The sequence below is a fragment of the Ochotona princeps genome, chromosome 19 (assembly GCF_030435755.1).
Source record: "Ochotona princeps isolate mOchPri1 chromosome 19, mOchPri1.hap1, whole genome shotgun sequence".
Taxonomy (NCBI): Eukaryota; Metazoa; Chordata; class Mammalia; order Lagomorpha; family Ochotonidae; genus Ochotona; species Ochotona princeps.
The window spans coordinates 22078445-22102815 of record NC_080850.1 but is presented as its reverse complement, the minus strand read 5'-3'; the positions used below and the strand labels follow the sequence as shown (position 1 = coordinate 22102815).

General features: G+C 44.2%; 1 protein-coding gene across 1 annotated transcript in view; it reads right to left on the bottom strand.

Annotated features, from left to right (window-relative positions):
- The window catches only part of GLRA1 (glycine receptor alpha 1), an 82997-nt gene that overhangs the window by 9110 nt on the left and 49516 nt on the right, over window positions 1-24371 (bottom strand). The window contains exons 4-7 of the mRNA XM_058677409.1: window positions 12270-12493; window positions 9939-10021; window positions 8539-8676; window positions 5600-5814 (exon numbers count right to left, since the gene is read on the bottom strand). Coding sequence (XP_058533392.1) covers window positions 5600-5814; window positions 8539-8676; window positions 9939-10021; window positions 12270-12493 — 660 coding nt within the window. The remainder of the gene's footprint in view (window positions 1-5599; window positions 5815-8538; window positions 8677-9938; window positions 10022-12269; window positions 12494-24371) is intronic.

The following is a 24371-nucleotide window of genomic DNA, read 5'->3' as shown; positions in this document are numbered from 1 at the left end:
CCATAAAGATTGGCAGTCTAGTGAAAGCCAGTTGTCTGGCTGCCACCGGTAGGGGCAGGCAGAGTTGGAGCTTCTTGAAAGGCTCAGACTCAGAAAATGGTCATCATCTGACTTATCCTGTGGTTCACTGAAAAAGCTCCTGCACAAGGCTGTCTCTGTCTGACCCGACATGGAGCTCATCTGGTGTGATCAGCCTGTTTGGGGGATTTGTTGAAAATAACCATCAGCAATTGCTGCCTGCGGCAGTTTGGGCACAGAGAGGACAGTCTGGACCAGGCAGTGAGATGCCCACAGAGAGCTTTGGGACACTCTGACATGTTCTTGGGAATTTTTGTCCAAGCTTAGGGAAAACCTGACAGGACCTGTACTCTCAGCTTTGGCTAAACTTGAAACTTCGAACAAACAAGATGTGAAGATGCAAGTCAAGTTGTAAACTTCTGGACTGTATGTGGAGGGTACATTTAAACATATTCATGCAAATTCCCGGAGCAAAGACTAGGAGATTCGTAGGTTCTAGAGGTTTCCATAGACAGGAAATCTGTTATTATTATTTTTTTCTGACAATCAAATTCGCTGTGAGGAAACTTCAGTGGTCCAACGCAAGAATACAAACTTTATAGAATTAATTTGGAAAAAGTTACTGGACAAATAATTCTGAGGAGAATCTTATTTTCAAAGTTGCCTGATTGTGTTGTGTAAAATGTCCAATTTTCACTGGCAAATTATAAAACATGGAAAGAAAGAAGAAAAATACCACCCAATATATAGGGTGGGGGGAGTCAAAAGAAGCCAACTTTGACGAAGTCCAGATGCTACAACCAATAGACAAATACTTTAAATTTTAAATATGTTCAAAAAGAACCAAAGAAAACCATGTTTAAACAATGGAAGGAGAGTGTGAGAACGGCAGCTCGTCAGAATAGAGAACGTTAATAAAGAAATAGAAATTAGGGAAAAGAACTAAATAGAAATCTTAAAGTTCAGAATAAGATAAATGAAAATTTCTCTAGAAGAGATCAACACTATATTCAAGTAAGCAAAGAAAAGTATCTGGGAACTTGAGAAGAATGGGAACATTTCAGATTATATGGTTTTCAGACCAGGATGAAGAAAAAGAGCTTTAGAAACCCTTTGGAAATCATCAAATATACCAACGTATGCTTGAGTCCTCAAAAGAATTAGAAAGCAGAGACTGAAAAAACAGGGTCTGGGAACCTCTCAAATTTGACGAGTGATTCTAATCAACATGTCTTCAGTGCTACCCAAGCAGGTTAAACTCAAAGGGGATCCACACCTAGGCACATCCAAATCAAATTGTTGGAAAGCAAGACCAAGAGAGCATCTTAACAACCCCAAGCGAGCTGACTCTTTATGTACCAGGCATCCTCGGTAAGATCAGCAGCTGAATGCCCATTAGAAACCATGCACTTCATGAGGCAGTGAGATGACACTTCCAGGTGCTGCCAGAAAAAGCTTGTTTGCTTTTGTCAAGAATTCATATCCAAGGCAATGATCCCAGGAGATTGCTAGATAACCAAAACCTGAGACATTCTTCCACTTGTAGATTTGCCCTGTAAGAAATACTAAAGGGAGCCTTTTAGCTTCACATGAGAGGAGATTAGGCAGATACATCAAGGCTGCCCAAAGAAATAAAAGCTATCAGTACAGCAGGTGACTGCATAGGTAAAAATAAAAAAAATAAGGCAAAAAAAAATTTTAATCTTCTTTTCTCTCCTATCTGACTTAAAGGACAACTGCATTAAGCAGTAATTATAGATGGGTGTTGGTGATTGCACATGAGTCATGTGTATTTGGAGAACAGTTACAATGCAGGGAATGGAGCTATGTTGGAACAATGTTTTTTATGTGCCATTTACTATGGACTGAATGTGTCCCTCCAAAATGCATATGCTGGAGCCCTACACTGTGATGTGTCTGTCTTTGGAGATCGGGCCTGTGAGGCAGTGATAAAGGCCTAATTGAGCTCACAGGAGCTGAAGCTTATATCCACAAGGAGGTAGGGAAGCAGCGGTACCAGAGGTGATGCTGCGCCACGGGAAGACATGTGGGAGGCAGCAATGTGCAAGCCAGGAAGAGAGCCTCCCGAGCAGCTGAGGAAGCCGGCGCCTTGATCTGGCAGGCTCCAGAGCTGTGAGTGCTACATGCCTGCTGTTTCAACCACCAAGTCTGCGGTATTGTTATTGCAGCCCAGGCAGAACAGACATTATTGTAATTAAGTCAGTATTACTCCAAATTAGATTGTTCTAAAGGAGGTGTTAAAATGTAATCCCAAGGGCAAGCGATTAAGAAAGCAACTAAAAATACATAGTATAAGAAATGACTAGGAAATTAAAGTAATACACAACACAAATATATTTAACAAAAAAGAAGGCAGTGGTGGAATAGGAGTGCAAAAAGACAAGATACATGGAAAACAAATAGCAAAGTGTTAGATGTAGTTTGCCAAATCACAGGGTTTTACATTTTTTCACATTAAGTAAACTAAATGGAAATAGATTAAAGAATTCAGCAAAAAGTCTGACGTTGTGAGACTGCATCAAAGTATAAGCTCAAAATATATGCTACCTATGATACACAAATTTTGGATTTAAAAGACACAGATGTGGTAAAAGCTGAAATATGGGAAAATATACACTATGAAAACAGCAGCCAGAACAGAGCTAACAATGGTTATACCAATACCAGAAAAAATAGTCCCTGAAAAAAATCATTAAGAGCAATGATGACAATCTCAACAATGTTAGAGAACAGTAAAAATCGATTTCTTATCAGAAATAAGTCACTTATCTATTGAAGTGGTTTCAGCAGGTGTTTCTTTAAAAACATACAGAAATAGCCAATAAGCACATGAGAAGAGATTGACGTTATTATTCATTAGGAAAATGCAAATATGACCCACAAGATACCTCTTCACATCCACTCAAATGGCAATAATAAAAAAGCATGTGTGAGGATGCAGAGAAATTGAAACCTTGATTGCATTATAAAATGAAGTAGCCTAGGCACCTGGAAATAGGCATTTCCTTAAACAAGCTAAGCATATACTTACAATCTGATCTCCAAATTCTAATCCAAACTGGAATATTCCTATGAGATTTGAAACATGTTTCCATACCAAAACTTGTGCACATATGTTCACGGCAACATTATTTATAATAAACAGTAGAAATAAGCCAAATGTCCATCAACTGCTGAACAAACACAAAGTGAATTTGTATCTCTCAATTTCATCATAAAAGGAGTGAGGAGCCAGTGGGTGCACCATGGAAACATTATGCTAAGTGCGAAAAGCCAACCATAAAGGGCCACATATGCATGATTTAATTTACTGAGATTCAGAATATGCAACTCTATGGACGTGGGTTTTTTATACATAATTGTCAGAGGCTAATAGGAGCATGAAACAAAGGGTGGCCTTTGTTGAGGATGGAGTTTGTTTCGGGGGCAATGCAAATGTTCTGGAGTTAGATACTATCTGTAGTTGTACAATTAGGGCTGGACAAGTTGTGAATATACTAAATACCACTGCATTCTATGTTCTAAAAAGTAAATGAATAAAAACAAGTGATTAAAGGAGAGTGTGGAATGTTAACTACAATGCAGCCAAATCCCGAGTCCAGTGTTAACTCTAACTGGAGCAGAGTCTTGAATCTAGGGTAAGAAGTGCAGGAGAAGGCACTATCAGCAGTTAATAGTGAGGGAACAGGATGTGGAGGCCAGCCCCGGGAGAAGTGTGAAGGCTGTTAGGTCTGCTGTTAAAGTGGAACAAAGCAGAATGGGTCAGGTGTTCAAAGTGACCAGCAAAGTTGGTTTCATGCACTCATAGTGAATGTAGTGCACTTGCAGATCTAGTGTTAATCCATAGAATATATTGCTGAACTATTGTAAGAATGAATCGAGGGCCTGGTGAGATAGGTTGGTGGCCAAATCCTTGCTTTAGGTGCACTGGGATCCCAAATGAGCACTGGTTCTAATCCCAGTACTCCACTTCCCATTCACCTTCCTGCTTGTGACCTGGGAAAGCAACAGAGGACGGCCCAAAGCCTTGGGACCCTGCCCCCATGTGGGAGACCTGGAGGAAGCTCCTGGATCCTGGCTTTGGATCAGATTGGCTTGGCTCCGGCCATTGCGGCCACTTGGAGAGTGAACCAGCAGACAGAAGATCTTTCCCTTTCTGTCTCTCCTTTTCTCTGTAAATCTGCTTTTCCAATAAGAATAAATAAATCTTAGAGGAAAAGAATAAATAGAGAGTGTCATATCTACTTTTGATTGCAAGGCAACAGAATGTGTTATTTCCTGCTATAGTGTAGTACAATGATTAATTGTAAAAGAAAAAGGGAAAGCCAACAGGGAGTTTGTTCTAGAATGAAAGAAATGAAGTAGAACAACCATATACAATATGAATTGGATCTCTGAATGGAGTCTCTATTCTGTTTACATCTTTTTTGACAACTGGCAAAATTTAAATAAAACATCTATATATTAGAATATTATTGGATTCTAATTAAATTATTTCTAATTCAATACTACTTACTGAATTGTAAATGTGATATCATATGACCCCATTTACTTATTTTGAGGTGTCTTGTCAATGGTGCTTGTTTAACTTTTTAATTATTCAGCAAAAATTGTATGCATGCCACGTATGGCGCTGATATTCCATTAACAGAGCTGGGTTCCCATCTGCTGTACTTGCAATCCAGCTCCCTGCTGATGTGCCTGGAAAAGCAATGGAAGATGGCCCAAGTCCCTGAATGCCTGTACCCACGTGGGAGACACAATGAAGCTCCCGGCTCCTGGCTGCAGTCTGGCCCAGCTCTGGCTGTTGTGGTCATTTGGGAAGTGAACCAGTGGATGAACCAGATCTCTCTTTCTTCTCTGTCTTTCTGTAACTCTGGCTTTCAAATAAATAAATAAGTCTTTAAAAACAATTGGGGCTGCCACAATGGCTCAGCGAGCTAATCCTCCGCATGCAAGCACCAGCATTGCATAGGGCACTGGTTCATGTCCTTGATGCTCCACTTCCAGTTCCCTGCTTATGTCCTGGGAAAGCAGTGGAGGATGGCCCAAAACCTTGGCACCCTGCACCTGCCCATATGGGATGCTGGTGCCACAGGAGGTGGCTCAAATTATTATGCCACAGTGCTAGCCTCTGTTTATTATATTTTATTTCAAATTCATATCAAAACAGAATGCTAAGTGCACTATTAGTTGGAAATAGTTCAGGATGTTGTGGTTAGCATATGTTGAAGTATGTAGGATGTGGTGCCTGATGTTCTGATGTTAATAGTGGATCGGAGTATTGTGGTTAGCGTTGAGTGAACAGAGCAGAATGGCTCATCCATAATTGTGAATGAAGTAAGATGCTGCACCTAGCATTATAACAGAATGATGTGAGCATCAGAAGTGAAAGGAACGAATGTTTGTACCTCAGTGTGGTTGAATGCAGGACAATGTTGTGCGTGGAATTAATAGTAAATGAAACAATTTCTGTGAGTTAAGCAGAAAGTGAGATCTAGTATCAACAGTGAAAAGGCTAGGGAGAAGAGTTTTCTGTGCTCGCGGCAGTGGGACTTACCTTGGGCAGGGATGCTCGGGAGCCAGAGCTCTGCGTGGTCATGGTGAGCACAGTGGTGATGCCTAAGCCCACCCGGGCAGGTGCAGCATCCATGTTGATCCAGAAAGAGATCCATGAGAGGATGACAATGAGCAGGCTGGGGATGTACATCTGGATCAAATAGTAACCCATCTGCCGCTCCAGGTGGAACCGGGCCTCAATGCAGGTGAATTTACCTGTAAGAGATTACAGTGTGAAGGTAATGGAGCTGGGTGGGTAAGCAACAAGGACTTTGGGGTCATGATAATGTAGGCTGGAGTCCTGGTTTAGCTTTACCCTAACTGTGTCCTTGGGCTCTGTATCTCTGTTTCCTTATCAGTGATTAACTGCGGGTAATTCAGTTGTCTCTCTGGATCTATGGTGTCTGCATCATGGATTCAACCAATTACTAATTAAAAGCGTTAAAAAAAAATGGAGGCCAGTGTTTGGCCTAGCTGCTGGGATACCTGATTGGGATACCCGCATCCCTTATTAGTGTGTCTGATTTCAATTTTAGCACTGGATTCTGATTCTAGCAGCAGGACACAACTCACACAGTTGGGTCCCTACGACCCAGGTGTTTAATCTGGATTAAGTTTTTGGCTCCTAGCCTTGTTCCTGCCACCCTGGCCACTGCAGGCCATTTGGGAAGTGAACCAGCAGGGGGAGCTGTCTCTGTTTTGGTTTGTCTTTCTCCCTCTCCAACAAATCAACATGTAAATACATTTTTAACCACTACGCTATCACACCAGGCCCCATGTAAATCCATTTTTACACAGAAGACCTTTGGGGAGTGAATCATCTGATGGAAGATCTTCCTTTGTTTCTCCTCTTCTGTATATATCTGACTTTATTAAATAAAAATATTTTTTTTAAAAAAACAAAACCCTTATCTGATCTGAATATGTGCAGACTTTTTTTCTTGTCATTATGCCCTAAGCAATACAGACATGATTTACCTAACATTTATGTTATAGTAAATAATGTGCAGATTACTTCACATACATAGGAGTGTGTATGTGTGGATAATATACAAATATTACCTTATATAAAAGGGTTTGAAAACCCTCATTTGGATATTAACTGGATGTCTTGGAACAAATACCCTTAATATACAAAATAAGATTATAATAGTAATAATGACGCCTATATTGACTGGTTATTAATGTCAAATGTCTTTTCATCACATTGGGGTTTCAGTTCCTATCCACCCAAGCACAGCAGACAGGCTTTTTGGAGTGTCCTGGATTGTAAGATCCGTGCTGGTGGAGCTGTCAGTCTTTCATCCTTGTGTCCACAGGGCCTCGCACAGAGCTCAGCGCTCACTTAAGTATGAACAACTAAGAGTGGAATGAGACAATGAGTGGACAATCTGTCCACGTAGGCTGCTTCCCTAGCTTGGCTGCATTGATGGGGAGTGCAGCTCTGTCTCTGAGATGTTGATTTCACTGTCTTTGGATTAGAACTGCTGGCCCATAATGCAGTGTCCAATGGCTGAATGGACAGAGAAAATGGTATATCATTCATTGATCCTTAAAAAAGCAGGAGGTTCTGGCATTTGTGACAAACAGGGATGAACCTAGAGCATACTGCTTTTCCTAAGTGAAATAAGCCAAACCTAGAAGACAAATACTGCATAATCTCACTTCTCTGGGGGAATCTAAGAGTTAAACCTGTAACATCATCATCATCATCCTTAAAAACAACAACAGCAGAACTTGGTTTCTAAGGGCTGGCGTTGAGGGATATGGGGAATGAGGGAAATGCTAGTCAAGGTACGAAGTTCGGTTGTGCAAGATGTGCAAGTCTTGGCGATCCAAGATACAGCTAGGTGACTGCTTAATCATGCTGGGCTGCTGCACTGTATAACTGATTTGTTTAGACAGTAGATCCTAAGTGTCTCCAACACACACACACATATACACACAGTGGTAAGTATGCAAAGTGATGGGTATGTTAATTGTTTGATTATGGTAATTATTTTTTATAGTGTATACATACATCAAATGTTAGGTTGTACACCTTCAGTATTTCTGTCAGTTATACTTTCACAAAGCTGACAAAGCAAATGTTAAATATATAGCAAAGGTCTCTGGTATGTGAGGGTCTGTTGTGATTAGATTTATAGGGGGTCATGCCCTCCTGGCTGTGAATGGGTTACTGTCATGCCCAAGATTGCAGAGAGGATCTTTGGTGGTTCTGAGACATCTCAGAGGTGGCTCAGGGGCATTTCCCGTTCACCAGGGTTTCTCATTGCATCAGAGCCAGCGTCTCTTCTGTACTCCGCTGGGCTCAGATCAGACAGCCTTGAGCTGGCACACCAACTGACTCGCTTCCACAGTGCTCCCAGGAGCTGGCTGTCCGCCTGGGGCGGGGCATGCAGAGGCAGTCTTGGTGAATCCAACCTTTCAACCAAGGTTGCTGCTAGGCCTGGCTGACAGGTGAGCCTGACGGTTGTGGTTCGTCTGCCCTGCTGTAGCTGACTGTCCAGTTGACCCTGTCTGGCTGTTTTACAGTCTCCGTGTCACCTCTCTCCCTCCGGCTCTAGTATAATGTGAGCATTCTGCATTTGCTGTCCCAGTTCTAAGAGCAGCTGGTGGGTCTCATCCCTCTATCAGCTTTTCCCCATCTGCTTTAGGAATAGGTTACAATCTGGTACCTGGAGTAGGCACACTATTCCCCAGCTCCTCTTGTCATCAGGCTTGGCCTCAACTCAAATCACTCACCCCAGGATGACAGGAAGAAAACATCAGAGTCAATTTTTGACTTCAAACCTTAGCCACTAGGTGATGTGTACAGAGCTGTGCTCATCACAGAAACTTCATCAAAGCTGTTGGATCCATGACTAAATGAGAGATCAAAATGACCTCTATCCTGGTTGAGGGGGATGGGGGCCGAGAAGAGTGTCTCCTTGTACCTACCTGTGTTGTAATGCTTGGTGCAGTATCTCAAGTCTTTCTCTTCCTTCAGGATAAACTGGGGTAGAGTTAGTCCATCTGCCACCTGTACAGCTCCCTGCTCCTGCCACTCAAAGATGAGGTCATTCATGGTGTATCCAACTGGGAGGGGATCAAAGAAAGGAGCAGTCACCACCCAGAAGCACTTGTTTGAAGCATATCAAGGATGGTTAAAGACAGACAAGCATCAGTCACTTTATGGGAGACCGTGTTGCTTTTTTCCACTCCTGCCTTAGGTTGTCCTGTTGCTCCATATCTCACCCGATGGTGAAATGCAGTTAACACCTGCTATCTTGGCATGCCTGTCCTGCCTTCCAGTGTTGTCTTTGGCTCTCGGCACATTTCCTTGTGGAAAACACACTCCTGCCTGTGATCTTGGTCTACCCACTGGCGGGTAGGGCAACGTGTGAATTATGACCCAAGCCAGGTCACTCAGACTCTCTGCCCCAGGGCTTTAACTCTAGAGTCAAGTAGTCAGTGTTCAAGAAAAGAATCCACTCATTGCAAACTAAATGCCCTGGTTACTGTACTTTCATGTCGATCACATTGGCAGTCATGTTTGCAATCCTAGGAATCAACAATCCCATTTGTTAACGTCTTGGCCCTCTGTGGAGCCTTCTCTATCACCTCTTCCTTCCACACTAGAAGGAAGCCTCCTCCTATCTGAAGCTGCAGCATTTTTGCTTCTAACAACACACAACTCCTGGCCTTTTGTTAGAATTATTGGTGCAGGGCCCAGCATGATACCGTAGTGGTTAAAGTCCTCGCCTTGCACGCCTGGGATCCCATATGGGCGCCGGTTCTAATCCCGGTGGCCCTGCTTCCCATCCAGCTCCCTGCTTATGGCCTGGGAAAGCAGTCGAGGACGGCCCAAAGCTTTGGGACCCTGCACCCACATGGTCTCCTGGCTCCTGGCTTCGGATTGGCTCAGCTCCAATTGCTGCGGCCGCTTGGGGAGTGAACCATCGCACAGAAGATCTTCCTCTCTGTCTCTCCTCCTCTCTGTATATCTTCCTTTCCAATAAAAATAATTAAATCTTTTTTTAAAAAAAAGAATTAATGGTGCAGTCACTTGTCTCTCTTCCCTGCTCAGGGAGCATCTGTATGAGTTCAAGCTTTTTCTCCATTCCTGGTGAGCACATTCATAAAGACCATGGAACAGTGCCTCTTTGGAGAATGCTACTGGCTCTAAAGGTTGCCCCTCGGTCAGGTAATATAAGGGGAACTCTACTGCTAGTGCATTTTCTCAAAGCTAAGCCCTGCAGCTCATATTTTGGATTGTTACAGCAATCCAGAAATTTCTGCCAGTCCCGTGGGTAAGTAGGAGCTTGGTTCTCTCTCAAGGACTCATGCAAGGGACTCACAGCTTTCCAGTTGCATGATACATGTCTGGACATCCATGGGAAAATTCTTCAGGTCCATGGGGCAGGCCAACGTCAGGGTGATTCTAGGGAGAGAAAGGAGTTCAATGATCTGGATCCATAAATAAGGAAGGCCGTACCTCTGTTGTAGTTATTCTCAGAAAATCAGTTCTCCAGGATCGAGAAGGGTCAAGTGTTTATTGAGTACATGTATGAATGTTTCTCAGTTGCTAATACTGAAGTGGAAGCTCAAATGGGGTAAAGTTCACTTCTGCATTTTTTCAGACTGCATGGTTTTAAGTATGTGTCTTTAGCAAGTTGTCTGGAGACCAGGGCCTGGCTCTCCTCCTTACTCTGCTGCACAGCCCAGCTTTTTCAGTGATCAGGATATCAGGCCTCAGGCATCCCTAGGTGCACCTGTGGCAGGTGCTACAAGTGAGTCTTGGCTGCCTGCCTTCACACAGGAGGCTCATCAAAGTGATTTCAAAGAGGCCCCTTGCCTTCTGGGTATCCAGACACAGCTGAATCACATCTGTGGGCTCGTGCTGTTTTCAGTTGGAAGGTGCTGGGCCCCCTAGGAGCCTGGATGGTTATTTATTTTCAGGTTGTTCAGCCCTTGCCGAGATTGCGTTCCCTGGAACCAGGGGGGAGTCCCTTTAACAGAAGCTGAGGCCTGCACTTCGAGCTGGGGTGTAAAGCATGAACTTGAAAGTCTCTGCTGACATCAGAGCACCTGATACAGGAAATGAAGGAAAAAGGCTCCGTGGACCCGGAACACCTTAGATCCTCATGAGGACGCCCTTATTGGACAGGTGAGAAAATGACTACAGAGAGGAAGCGGTTACAACTTGTCTAAGCTGACACAGCGAGCTGAGTGATGGCTCAGCCGGCCTCTAAGGTCAGATTTCTTGTTCTGGGTCCTTCTGGGGTTGGCTCACGTTTGCTGGGGGTGTTTCCAGCACTGCTATCCTGGAGCGTCATCCCAATACCTTAAGTTACCCAAGTGGTGGTGCTCTAGAGCAACCCAGTGGCTGGCACCTGATGAGACTCGAACACAGTCCTCTGTGAACTTGCTCCCCTGGACTCTCAACATAGACTCCCTTTAAGAATGGGGTAGAAGGAAGAAGAGGGAAAAACTAAGGGAGTAGGAGAAGCCAAGGAGGGAGCAGGAAGTGGAAAGTGAATGCAGCTGGGTTTCTGGAGATAAAAGCTCCAAAGTGGGGCAGCTGTCAGCCTGGGTTAATTTGCTGAAGGTGAATGGTGTTGGGAACATCACTTTGTGCTGAGTTGTCCCTCTGTCAGGCTGCACTGGGGCTTGGCTTCCTGAGATTTGGAAGCAGCCTGGCAGCAGCAATATTCAGGCTGGGTGGCCCTCCGTGCCCCACAGCCAGGTGGGCCTTACTGGCCCTTTGTTAAATCTCTTTGCATCTGCACATGGATTGTATGGGTCTGGAGTTTGTGGTATCTCCATGCCTGCCCCTCAGCGAGGAGGGGGGTCTAAGTATCATCCCCACTCAGTGACATTTGAGAATTCAGGTGTGTGAATTCAGTCACACCTGAGGGTTAGGAACTGTACAAGTCCCTAAGAGGGGGTGCTAGTCATTTAAGGCTTATCCACCATTGGAAACAGATTTATTGCTGTAAGAATTTGGAAGGGGAGTTGTTCAGGATCATTGCGCTTTTAAGATCTTTGAAATAGACACATATTTATTCACCCTTCAAGTGCCCATAGAATTTGTGCACTGTTTGGGCTCTGAGAAGTCATCAGATTTATCCAAATGTGGATCAGAACCTGGGCTCTGCCATAACCTGTGGAGCCTTTGACACATTACTAATCTCCAAAATGGGCTGAATAAAAGCTATTCCATGTGAGCGGGGTGTGAGAGACTGTGAAAGCTTTGCTCTGGCCAGTATCTGCAGAGTATCCTGCAGCTGGGGGAGAGCTCTGCCCTCTGAGACTCAATGCCAGCAATGTGGACTAGACAGGACTTAGAGGAAGGATGGTGCTTGCACCTGTGAGTGGTATCACCTGATGTTCACTGGGAGGTTTCTGTGGTTTCCAAGGCATGGTGCCTTTGCTCGTGCTGTTGATTGCTACGTGTGAGTTCTCTTTCTTACCTCTGTCTCAACAATGCTGGATAACTCAGACCCTGCTCCCTCTAGAAAGCCTGCTTTGGCCTCCTTGGTAATGATGAGCCACTTGCTGCAGGGACTCTAACTGGATCAGCCTAGTCAGCCAAGATCTCGGCCCACCAGAGCCCGCTCACTTCTCTTTGGCCCTCCGTCTGCTCCCAGAAGGCAGTGGGGCAAGTCACCTTCTGAGAAGGAACTCACCGGATGCTGTAGAGGACATTCCCGTTGCGGGAGATCCGCAGCAGTTTGTTGTCTGTGGTGATCTCATGGAAGTGGGCCCCCTTCTCATTGGCAAAGAACAGGTCAGGCTTCCAGATGGAATCCAGCATGGATGGGTCCAGGTCCAGAGAATCATCCGGGTACTCATTGTAGGCCAGTCGGGGGTCGTTCCACTGTTGCCGCAGGAAGATGTTGACTCGGTAGTCCTAAAGGCAGTAGACAATGGAGGTCAGCTCCTGCAATGCCAACTCCTGAAGAGTTCAGGTCCTTGGGCCAATACCACCCCACCCCCCCGAGGCCTCTTTTGGGGACGGCATTACACTGTGTTTTGTCCAGTGTGAGCGTGAGGCATGAAGTCTGTCTGACTTTAGGCACCAGCCACAGGGAGTCACAAATATGCCTGAAAATCCCCTAAATACCCTGTGACATAGGCTCAACCCCAAACAGTTATTTCAAGGTTATTTGAAAGAGGTTTGAAAGCTCAAAGATCTTGTAATCCCGTGTTTTCATCATCTTGTTAGTATTTTTTTCCATATTTGTTTCATCTATTTTAAGAAAAGAAAAATGATACATTACAGAAAAAGTTGAAATTCTTCTTTTACCATCAGACCCAATGGGGCAGTAATTCTTACATCGTCAATTTAGAAAGATGGAAGGAATTAAAGGAAAGGGTAGAAGCTGATGTCTGAGCATTTAAATTATTCTGTCCAGAGAGAAACCCCAGGTTATTCCCAAGCAATAGTGGAAGGATGTATGGCAGGAGGTTGGTGTTCTGCTGGTCCTAGGGTTCACATCACTGTTTCCATCAGCTTCCCAGGCTGCTTTGTTTGCTTGCTTAATATGCCATGGGATTACATCTCAGTGGCTTCTACACTCCTACCTCAGTCACTGTTTCTCTGATGGGACTTGCAATGTAGCTACTGTGAGTAGAATCTGGAGGCTGTTTGTGTTTCCCAAGGAAGACCATAGCTTTCTTTTTTTTTTTTTTTAATTTTTTTTCAAAGATTTGTTATTATTGGAAAGCCGGATATACAGAGAGGAGGAGAGACAGAGAGGAAGATCTTCCATCCGATGTTTCACTCCCCAAATGAGCCGCAATGGGCCGGTGCATGCCAATCCGATGCCGGTAACCAGGAACCTCCTCCGGGTCTCCCACGCGAGTGCAGTGTCCCAAAGCTTTGGGCCGTCCTCGACTGCTTGCCCAGGCCACAAGCAGGGAGCTGAATAGGAAGTGGAGCTGCCGGGATTAGAACCGGCGCACATATGGGATCCTGGGGCTTTCAAGGCGAGGACTTAGGCTGCTAGGCCACGCCGCCGGGCCCAAGACCATAGCTTTCTGCACTAAATTTCTGGAAGTACCTTTGGTTTCCTCACACATTAATAGCCTTGGTTCTAGCCCCCCATTACATGCCCTCTTTCGAGGTACAGTACTACACACAAGGGCCCAAAACTACCTTCCTGCTTTGTGTGCTGTGCCCAGGAGGCTGCACTGTGCTTTCTTTCGGGGTGCTTTTTGTCAGTCTTGACCTGCCATCAGCACAGTGGAAAGAAAACAAACCACCTTCTTTGCCTTCCCATGCTCGTGCCTGTCAGCTTCTCCCATGAGGCATATGTATATCATTTTGTTGGCATACAGAATTATCAATAGTTTCAAAAAAATGTTCCAAGGTCTGTTACAGGATTGTGCTGTAATTCGATCGAAGCCTTTCCCTCCAGCTCCATATAAAATGACATTTAGACTCCTAATCTCATGCCTTGTACTCCCCGTCGTGGAAGAAGAGCTTCAGACCAGGCCTGGATGTTGGTTCTTTGTTTTTCCTGTTGATGGCAATGTACGGCTTCCAATCTGGCCCATCCCATGACAGTGTTAAAAGCAGCCTCTTTCTCTCTTGGATTCAACATGAAGTAAATGTGTGCATGCGTGAGTGTGTGTGTGTGTGTGTGTGTATGTCTATGGCAAGTTATTGAGTCACGTCAGAAACAAGAATATGAATGGTTCGGCAGAAAAAAACCCCCAAGTCCCCAAACATCAGCTGTCCTTTTGATGTTCTTGCAGGGACATGTCAGGCTCCTTTATGTGACTGGAAGGGAGAAAACAAAGTGGCATTTCTTAAAATGGTCTGTTAGGCAGCAGGCACTCTTCTAGATGCTGTCACATGTACTTAATCCTCACAAACTTCCTGCAAGCACACATGAAGATGGCCAGAGTGAGGCTAAGGAGACATGTTCTCAAAGCTTGGGGAGCTGTCTGAGGGCCAGGGCCAGTGAGTGGTGGAGCTGGGATGGGGATACACAGGAGTCTAACCCTCTTGTGAGCACTGGTGTGTGATGTCACATCGAGGTTGTATGTAGGGGACACTCTTGCAAGCTCTTGGTCTAGGCACATTCTGCCTGCTGAGCTCAGAACCTTGACTCCTGCCTGAGCCTCAAGCCCCACCTCCCCACCAGATCTTTCTGATCTCCCAGCAAGATCAAGTCAAATCAAATCAACAGAAATATTTAATTGAGCCCTTCCTCATGGTGTGTGTCTTGTCACCTCAACTTCCCTAGCAACAGTTTGAAGAGATAAATTCAACTTTGTGTTTCTCCTGCACCATGCTACTTATCTGCTCAGTCAGTGCGATGCTGAGCTCCTTAGTACCCGCAGGAGAATGAAGAAGAGGCAATGTTAGAAGCAGCAGGAGCAGAGTGGGATTTCCTTGTTTCGTGGCTGGACAGGCTGAGACCCAGTAGAGAAAGCACTTGGTATTTACTCAGGCTACAGAGTAATTTGGTGAAGGCCTGCATCTCTGCTCCTCTCTGTAACTCTGCCTTTCAAATGCAAATAAAACAAATAAAAAGAAAAAGAGAGAAAGATACTTCACTCTGCTTTTCTGAGTCCCTGTATAAAGAGAAGTTTATCTACATGGTCTCTAAGAATCCTTGAAAATCTTAATAGTTAACTGTTACTAGCTTTATTTCCCCGCCCCACAATATTTAACTGAGCATCTACTAAGGGGGCCAGGCAGCATTTTAGGCACTAAGGAATCTCTGAGAACAAGAGAGACATGTTGATTGAGTCGCAGGACCCCCACATCCCTGTGACGTCAATACTCTGATGGGCGTTCAGTGCAGGTGCTGGGGAAGTGGAGAGTACCGATTCCCCATCTTGACGTGGGCAGTGGTAATCAAGGAAGTATCTGGGAAGAATAGATGATTACAGGGAGTGCATGTGAGTGCGCAGAGTGACTGGGCCAGAGTGGGAAAGCAGTTTTGAGCATGCGGAAGTACATTTGTGAAGGCCTAGAGGCAGGGCAAAAATGAGGAATCTGGAGGAGAATAGCAAGAAAATGAGAAAAGAGGAGAGTGGGAGGAAGTTTCTAGAGTTGGGCTAGCCACAGTAGGGGAAGTGGCTAGTAACACAGAGCCTTTGAAGAATTTGAAATAGGAATAGACATGATGACATTTGCATCTTAAGCTGATATTTAAAATGTGCTTTAGTTTTTCTTATTGTAGAAGTAGTGCATGCTAACTGTAAGAACATAAACGTATGTCATTTAAAAGAAGAAAAAAGAAAACCCACGGCAGGGGAGGTCTGATTAGTAAGTGACTAATGAAATGTTGGAGCCAGAGACCTCAGTGTCCTCAGGCTGCTCAGCTTCATCCAGTGCCAGCCCCTCCCTCTGGCAGCTGCTACCCAAACAAGTTGCAGCCATTGATTTTCCCCTCTCAAGTTGGTAAACAGCAGAGGGAAATGCAGTTGGGAGGAAATCAATGTAATTGGTGTAATAGACTGAAAGCTAAGTGTTGTTTTGCTTCCTTAGCCCTACATTTACACTGGTTGGTGCTTGACATGATGCGGGTCCATGTTCAAGTTCAAAGGCTGGAGGAGACACATGTACATTCTCTACTTCAGTAGCTCCAGCAGCTGGTTTCACCTCCAGGAGCTGGTTTTTAAGTCACAGGCTAGCAAGGGTAGCCTACGGTAGGGTACCCAAGGGTAGCAGAAGGGATTTCCATGGTTCCAGTTAAACAGTTTCCACAGTTGACTCATCCGTCTTGCCTATTGTCTGATGGTCTGGTTTCTGATAACTGGGCAACTAGTTGGTTTATTTTTCCTTTTTTATTTGTGTGTGTGTATGTGTATAAGATCATGATGGAGCATTAACTCATTCATTCCACAAATATTTTCTTGAGGCTTCCCAGATACCACTTGAAATTGGAACTGCCTTCCATCCCACCCCCCACTTTGTCCAGTGTTAGATTCTAATTTCTCCTGATAAACTCCTCTGAAATGAGGAGCATGAGACATAGTAGGGAAGTCAAGGCACACGGAAGGCACAAGCAGTAAGTGGCAGGGTTAGGATGGGAAGCTGGATGCTAATGTCAGAACTCAAGCATTTAAGCAGGATTCCTCAGAACAGCCCTTACTTGCCACCCACAGCAGCCTCTGCTGTAGTGTAGATGTTCACAGCTTGTAGGAAGTATTACAAGAAGCACAGGACTTTTTGCTTCTGCCCCAGGTCTAACAGCCCGGTAGTGTCTGGTATCTGATTTTACCTTGGATTTGACCTGTGGTCTGTCCACTAGTCCTTTGCTGGTGGGCCCCTTACATTCCTGCCTATTGCCTTTTTGGCAACAGATGCTTGTTCTGTGCCCTTTTTAAAATAAAAAAAAAAAATTAGTCATTTATTCATAGAGCAGAGTGACGCACAGAGATGCGGAGATACCAAGAGATTATTTTCTGAGTCCTCTCTGGTTCACTGGATTGGAAGCAGGGCATCTGGAACTCTAATAGGAGATACTGATATTGTAAGCAGTGGGTTAGCCCCTGCATCCCAGTACCAGCTCCTGCCTCGTGCCTTGACTCTGCTCTGAGTCACTGTGCTAGCTGGCACAGCCTTATTTTGATGTCACCAGCTGTTTCATTGCAAAGAGCTCTGGATGGTTTGGCCCAATGGAACGGAGCGTCTTTCTTTGTCCTTAGGGATCACTAAAGCCCAGCACAAGTTTAATAATTACATAGAAAAGCTGATAACAGCTACTTTCATAGGAAGTCTGACATTTGTTGGAACTTTACACGTATAGCATCTCTAAACCTTTCATCACTTTAGCATATTGTGTATTATTATATTCATTTTATAAGAGAGGAAACTCAAATTCAAAAAGGTTAAATAGAGGTTAAGTGTTTTGCCCAAAGTGGTGTAGCTAGTGCATGCTAGGGCAGGCATATGAATCCAGGAATCCTGGTTTTCCATTTCTCTCTCTCTTTAAAAGTTTATTTATTTATTCATCTATATATTTGGAAGGCAGAAATATATATATATATGTAGAGGGAGAGATGATAAGAGAGAAAATCTTCTATGTGCTGGTTTACTCCCCACATTTCCACAATGATGAGAGCTAGATTGGTCTGAAGCTAGGAGCCAGGAGCTCCTTCTAGGTCGTTCATGTGGATACAGGGGCCCAAATGCTTGGGCTGTCCTCTGCTGATCTCTCAGGCCATCCGCAAGGAACTGGACTGGAAGTGGAGCACCTGAGACTCAAACTGGTAGCCATGTGGGATGCTGGCACTGCAGTTGGCTGCTTTGCTAGCAACCCCACAGTACCAACCCCACGATTTTGCTCTCTTGGCAATCGCATACTGTTTCCCCCTTTTTCTAAAATTTTAAGCCAAATTGCATGTATTTTATCTTAAAGGTCATTTGAAAAATAATTTATTAGACATCCTAAAATTAAATATTTACTATTTAAATCATTACTTTTCCATTAGCTATCTTAAAGATACATTTACGTTTTTTATTAAGTATTGAAGATAACATTTTAAGCCACCTATAGGGTAAATGAAGCAAAAACAGTAGGCATAGTATATTGAAATCTCCACTGAGTCCCTGTGATACACTGACGAGAAAAGAGCCGCATAGTCAGGGCTTGCGATTGGGACTTTAAACAGGTTCATAACAGGTCACCAAAGGATGGAAATTGGAGGGTAGATGTTAATCTGGAAAGCGGTCAAGGTTGGCAGTAGAGGGCACCATAGTGAGAAAAACTATTTAATGAACTTGGAAATAGGGAAAAATAAGGTCACCCTGTGAGAGTGAAACTAGCACAGCAGCAATGACTGTGCAGCAAGCGGAATTTGGCAAGGAAATTGTTAATCATAATGACTCACGTGTAATCAACGATTTAGGACAGGTATGTGTGTGTTTATTAAAAAGAGTGTTAAGTTATTAGATTTTTATCTTATTTAGGGAACAATTTTATAAATGTCCATCAAGAGTATTCTTTAGTGCAAAAAAAGAAGTTTTGTAAGCAAGAATCGGCAGTAGGTCATATAGAGCTATCGGGTGACAGTGTCGCTGTATGGGCGAACTGCCTTTCTCGGGCGTTTCTGTGTGATGAGGCAAGGATGGTTGGCTAGACATCTCTGTGGCCTTCACAAAAGTCGCTCATGCTCATCCACTCCCTTTCCTCCAATTCCAGCTGTGCCTGGAGCAGCACTGTTCACTTGGCTTTCTTGGGGTCTGGCAAGGAAGCACCCCCATGGAGAACGGGAGCTTTCCTGAGAGGAGAAGGCGAAGTCCCACTATGAAAAGGCAGTCTGATGCCTCCGCCATGGGCCTTTGTGGAGTCTGAGTGACATGAGTCAGCCTTGCTGGATTTGAGCTCATGGAGCTTCCAATCCTGGCCTGCCATAAATTCATCAGCATGATGTCATCACTCAGGTGTGCCGGGAGAGGCATCCAGCAGGTAATGTTGAGACTTCTGCTGGTAACAGTTCTGAGGGCTCTCTCTTTGGGCACTCTCTTAGTCTTTAGTTTACCAAGGTTGTTTTTTTTTGTGGACTGTTGAACTCTATTTAATGGGATAACATTTTATATACTTTCTTCTGTAACTTCTGAAGTATATCCATGTAGAAAGATAGAAGCTGAAATGCAATAGGCAGCCCCATCAGTATATCTCATCCTTGATAGCAATACTCCAGAAATTATCAAAGAAATAAACTAACAAGAAACATGTGGATTTCATGTTTCAATGACAAGTAACCAAAGAATCATAAGAAATGACAGTTAAAAATTAATTTTGACTAGCAAAATTAATAAAATTTTAGCAAACAGAAAAAATAAGTAAATAAAACTACTCTAAAACTTCACTGAAATTCTCAGAGGAATGCCTATACAAATGGAAAAACACACTGTATTTGTAAAATGTTATTTGTAAAATGTTATTTGTAAAAATATCATTTCTTCCCAAGTTAATCTATAAAGTCAATGCAACCTCATCAGATTCTAAGGGTGGCTGAGGTAGGTGGGTCCAGTGGGCGAGGTGACTGGCTGGGACCTTGGCATTCCATGTTGGAAGCCTGGGACTGAGTCCTGCCACAGCTTCTGATCCAGCTTCTTGCCAATGCGTCTGGTAGGTAATATATGATAAATCAAGTATTTGGCTTCCTGATTCTTGGCTTCAGCCTGATCTGGTGCTGGCTGTTGCGGGCAAACAGGGGTGTGAACCAGCAGATGGAAGATCCCTTTTGTCTGTCACCATCACTCTGCCTTTCTTTTTTTTTTTTTAAGATTTATTTATTTTTACTACAAATATATACAGAAAGGAGGAGAGACAGAGAGGAAGATCTTCCGTCTGATGATTCACTCCCCAAGTGAGCCGCAACTGCCGGTGCTGCACTGATCCGAAGCCGGGAACCAGAAACCTCTTCCAGGTCTCCCACACGGGTGCAGGGTCCCAAAGCCTTGGGCCGTCCTCGACTGCTTTCCCAGGCCACAAGCAGGGAGCTGGATGGGAAGTGGAGCTGCGGGGATTAGAACCGGAGCCCAAATGGGATCCTGGAGCATTCAAGGCGAGGACTTTATCCGCTAGGCTACTGCACAGGGCCCCACTCTGCCTTTCAAATCAACCAGTCAATGAACAAATCTTTTCAAAAGTGGCATTTAAAAAAAAATCAGAGGATTTTTGTTGAGACCTCAACAAGCTGATTTTAAAGTTCATATGGATGCAAGAATGAGCTAGAAAGATCAAGAAAATCTTGAAGAACAAAATCGGCAGAGAGCTTTCTCTGCCAGCCAGGGAATGCAACGAGGATTTATAGTAATGAAAGCAGTGTAGTATTCATGCAGAAACAAGCCGATCAATGGAGCAATAAAGTTGAGGCTGGAAACTAGAGAGGCACAGATGGGAAAGTAGTCAATGGAAAAGGTAGAATTTCACGTCAGTGGAGAAATAGTGACTGGTATCTAATCAGAAAAAAATCAGTTAAACCCACCCATAAATAATCCATAGAAAATTTGACCCCAGGGCCCAGCGTGATAGCATAGTGGTTAAAGTCCTTGCCTTGCACGCCCGGGATTCCGTATGGTCGCCACTTCTAATCCTGGCAGCCCTGCTTCGCATCCAGCTCCCTGCTTGTGGCCTGGGAAAGCAGTTGAGGACAGCCCAAAGCCTTGGGACCCAGCACCCATGTGGGAGTCCTGGAAGAGCTCCTGGCTCTTGGCTTCAGATTGGCTCAGCTCCAGCCATTATGGTCACTTGGGGAGTGAACCATTGGATGGAAGATCTTCCTCTCTGTCTCTCCTCCTGTCTATATATCTTCCTTTCCAATAAAAATAAATAAATCTTCCGAAAAAAAAAAAAAGAAAAATTTGACCCCAGAGACCAGTGTTGTGCTACAGGGCGATAAGCTGCTACCTGTGACACCAGCATCCCAGTGTAGGGGCTGGTGGGCGCCTCTGCTCTTCCACTTCCCATACAGCACACTGCTAACGTCTGGGACGGCAGCAGAGGGTGGCCCAAGTACCTAGCATCTGCCATCTACTTGGGAGACTTGGATGGGGCTTCCAGCTTTCGCCAGACCCAGCTCTGGCCACAATGTCTACCAGCAGATGAAACAGCTATCTCTTCCCATGTTTTTGTAGCTCTGAATCTAAAACAAATAAATCTTAAAAGTAAAATTAGGGTTCAGCATTGTGGTGTAACAGGTAAAGCTGCTGCCTACGGTGGTAGCATCCTACATGGGCACTAGTTCATGTCCTAGCTCCTTCACTTCTGATTGAGCTTCCTGCAAGTGGGAAAAAAACAGCAGAAAATTACCCAAGTGTTTAGGTCCCCCATGCCGTGTGGAAAACCTGACCCTAACAGCCATTAGTGCACAGAAGAGCTTTCTTCATCTTTCTCCCTTTCGTGTAACTGGCTTCCAAACAATTATTTTAAAAAGAAAATTAGACTCAAAGTGGATTGAGGAGATATATATGCAAATAGGAACGTATAATATTATTCAAAATGCTCAATTAACATGCAAAGATGCTTACATTCTCTCTGAAACTGGAATACATGTTAAAATTGATGAGGTACAATATTGAAGATTCTATTTAGTAAAAAGAAAAAATGGATAATATATGGGGTTGGCAAGATAAAGAGAAAACTATTGGAGTGAATATAAATTAAGTTTCTTCAGAAGGGATTTGGACAATCTCTGTTGAAATAACAAAAAACATGTTCTTTGGTGTAGCAGTTGTACTTCTAGAATAGATCATAAGAAAATGTACAGGAAGTTATGTGCAAGGATGTTCATTGTGGCATTTTTAGTAGTGAAATGCTTAAAAAAACGAAAAACCCTGAAGGTGTGCCAAGAAGAGGATTGAACAGCATGAAACCCTGGCGTATTCACACACCGTACATTTAATGTACTACTAACAAATCACTTATTTTCCTATGTTTCCAGATTTGGGGGTGAATAATGAGTTAAGAAGGCAGTAAGCGTATATGCAGGGATGTGGAGATTCCAAACCTTTTTGGAACTGAAAAGCACAGAGGATAGTGCACCATTATGTTTATGCAGAGGTTCGTGTGTGAATGTAAATATATGTATAAGAAAGGGAAGGAGATGAGAAAGGTACTTTCAGTTTTAATTGTAGTGGCTAGCTCAAGGTAGGAGAATGGGATTGGAAGGAAGCGCACAGTCAGGGCATTCTCTTTTGAGAGGTGGAAGGGAAGAGTGGGAGAGTGATCCCATGTGCTGATCCATGACCAAAGGGCCTATAAGGTCCAGAGCCAGGCTGTGCCGAGCCGGGGGCCAGAACATGGCCCTGCCTTCCAGGTGAGTGGCAGGAACGCAATTACTTTTTACAAATGGTTTTAAAAATTTTATTTTACATTACTATGAATACAACAGATTTCATGCACTCCACAGGCAGAGCCCCAGGAACTCTTCCCTCACTCCCCTGCCTCCCCCATGTCACCTCCCTGCCACCCCTCTGCCTGCCAGGTGCTGTCTTGCCAGCTTTTGCCTCGGCCGAAAACTGCAAGTGGGATCCAGAGCTGGAGACTAATGTGGATTTGGGAGTTGTGAGGAAGTATTCCAAAGAGCTTCCAGGGGGGAAGTGGAGACAGAGAGAGGCCTGGGAATGAGATTCCTGCCTTTTGCCTCACTTGAGCCACAACAGCCCACTTAAACATGCATGCATTAAGGTGCTACGTAAGATTTGGCTTTAAAAATGCACAGTAGAATTGGTGCTACCATTGAAGGCAATCCTTCTGAATCCAGTAACAGAATAAGAATGCTGATGTCTTCTGCTCTGAGCACTCCTGGGGGTAGCTTCCTGGGCTCTCACCGAAGATAAAAAGCAGTGCACTGGGTGGACTCTGAGCGAACACTCCAGGTGGCAAAGGACTGGTGAAGAGAGTGGTTGAGGAATGCAGGGTGGGGCATGAACCTCAGTCGTTCACAGGGACGTGAGAGTAAGTAGACTATTTCTATACATCACTGGGGTGAGACCTACTACCTCAGATCAACAGAAATGTCAGAGTTGTCCAAAGATGGACTGGACTGCTTTTGGGAGTTAATGGGTTCCCTATCACTGCAGGTTGCACAGCTGGTTGACTCCGATGTTCATAGCAGAAAATCCACTTGATCAAGGATTCACCAGAAAAAGTTCAAGGATAACTCCTTGCACAAATACTGGCTAGCTCCGATGGTTCCAGCAGTATGTTAGAAACTGGCAGTACAAGTACAGAGATGGCTGTACAGAGTGGAAAAGCAAACAAGGCAACAAGTAAACTCATCCATTCTAGAAATTGCTCTAAGAAGGTCAGAACTTGGTGATGTGACAGAGTAGGTGGGAGGGGGTATTTTTAGGGCAGAAGAAAGTGAAGAGCTAACTCAGGTGAGACCTGAAGGGTGAAAAGGAGCCATTCATGCAAAGACCTTTCTGGGCAGAGGGAAGCGCACACAGGAAAAGCAATAGGAAGCTCTTGCGGGAGGTATAGCAGGACAATTCTGTGATCTCTTTTGGGGTCCAAAATGATACCTCTTCCGTGGTGGGAAGTAGCTGGGGGAGGGGAGAAAAGAGGGAGGGAGGGACGCTGGTTAGAAGGTTGTTGTTGTCAAGCAGGAGAAAGATGAAACTCAACTGGGACTGACAGCAGCAAATTTGGGGGAAAAAAAGATTTGATTGTTTTAAGTTTTATTTCCCTAATTAAAAATATTTGCTTCCTTCAGCCAGTTGACCCTGGAGTAAATTATCATTGTGCAGTGACCACTTCCTACCCAGGTGTTAATGTATTTATGATTGGAAAAAGAAGACTTGAATCTCCTTGTAGAATAGCTGCTTTCTTATACCTTGAGGTCCTACTTGTAAATACCCCAAGGCACAGGTGTCCCAGGTGTTCTTGTAATACAAGTGGTGATAGAATTGCACAAATTTTACTGAGCCTCTTATTACAGCCTGGTGTACAAGACCATAAACAGGCTATGTCCTCACATGTCCCATGCCATCTTCCCACTTGTCTCATGCTTAACCTGGGGACCAGGACTGGGGCTCTAGGAGTCAGACAGCCTGGGGATAATAATTGGCTATGCCACTGATGGCCTGGAAATGCTTGGGTGAATCATGCCTTTTAGAGCCTCTGTTTATTTATAAAGTGAGCTTGTTGCATCATATGAGATAATTCCTCTAATTCAGTAATCACAGTTACTTGGCTTTCAGAGAAGAGCACATTAAATGATAAATACAATGCCAACAGCTCACATTCTCTTTAGAGTGGAGCTTTTTGAAACATTTATCTTCACACTGTCTGTGTTTCATTCTGTCTTCT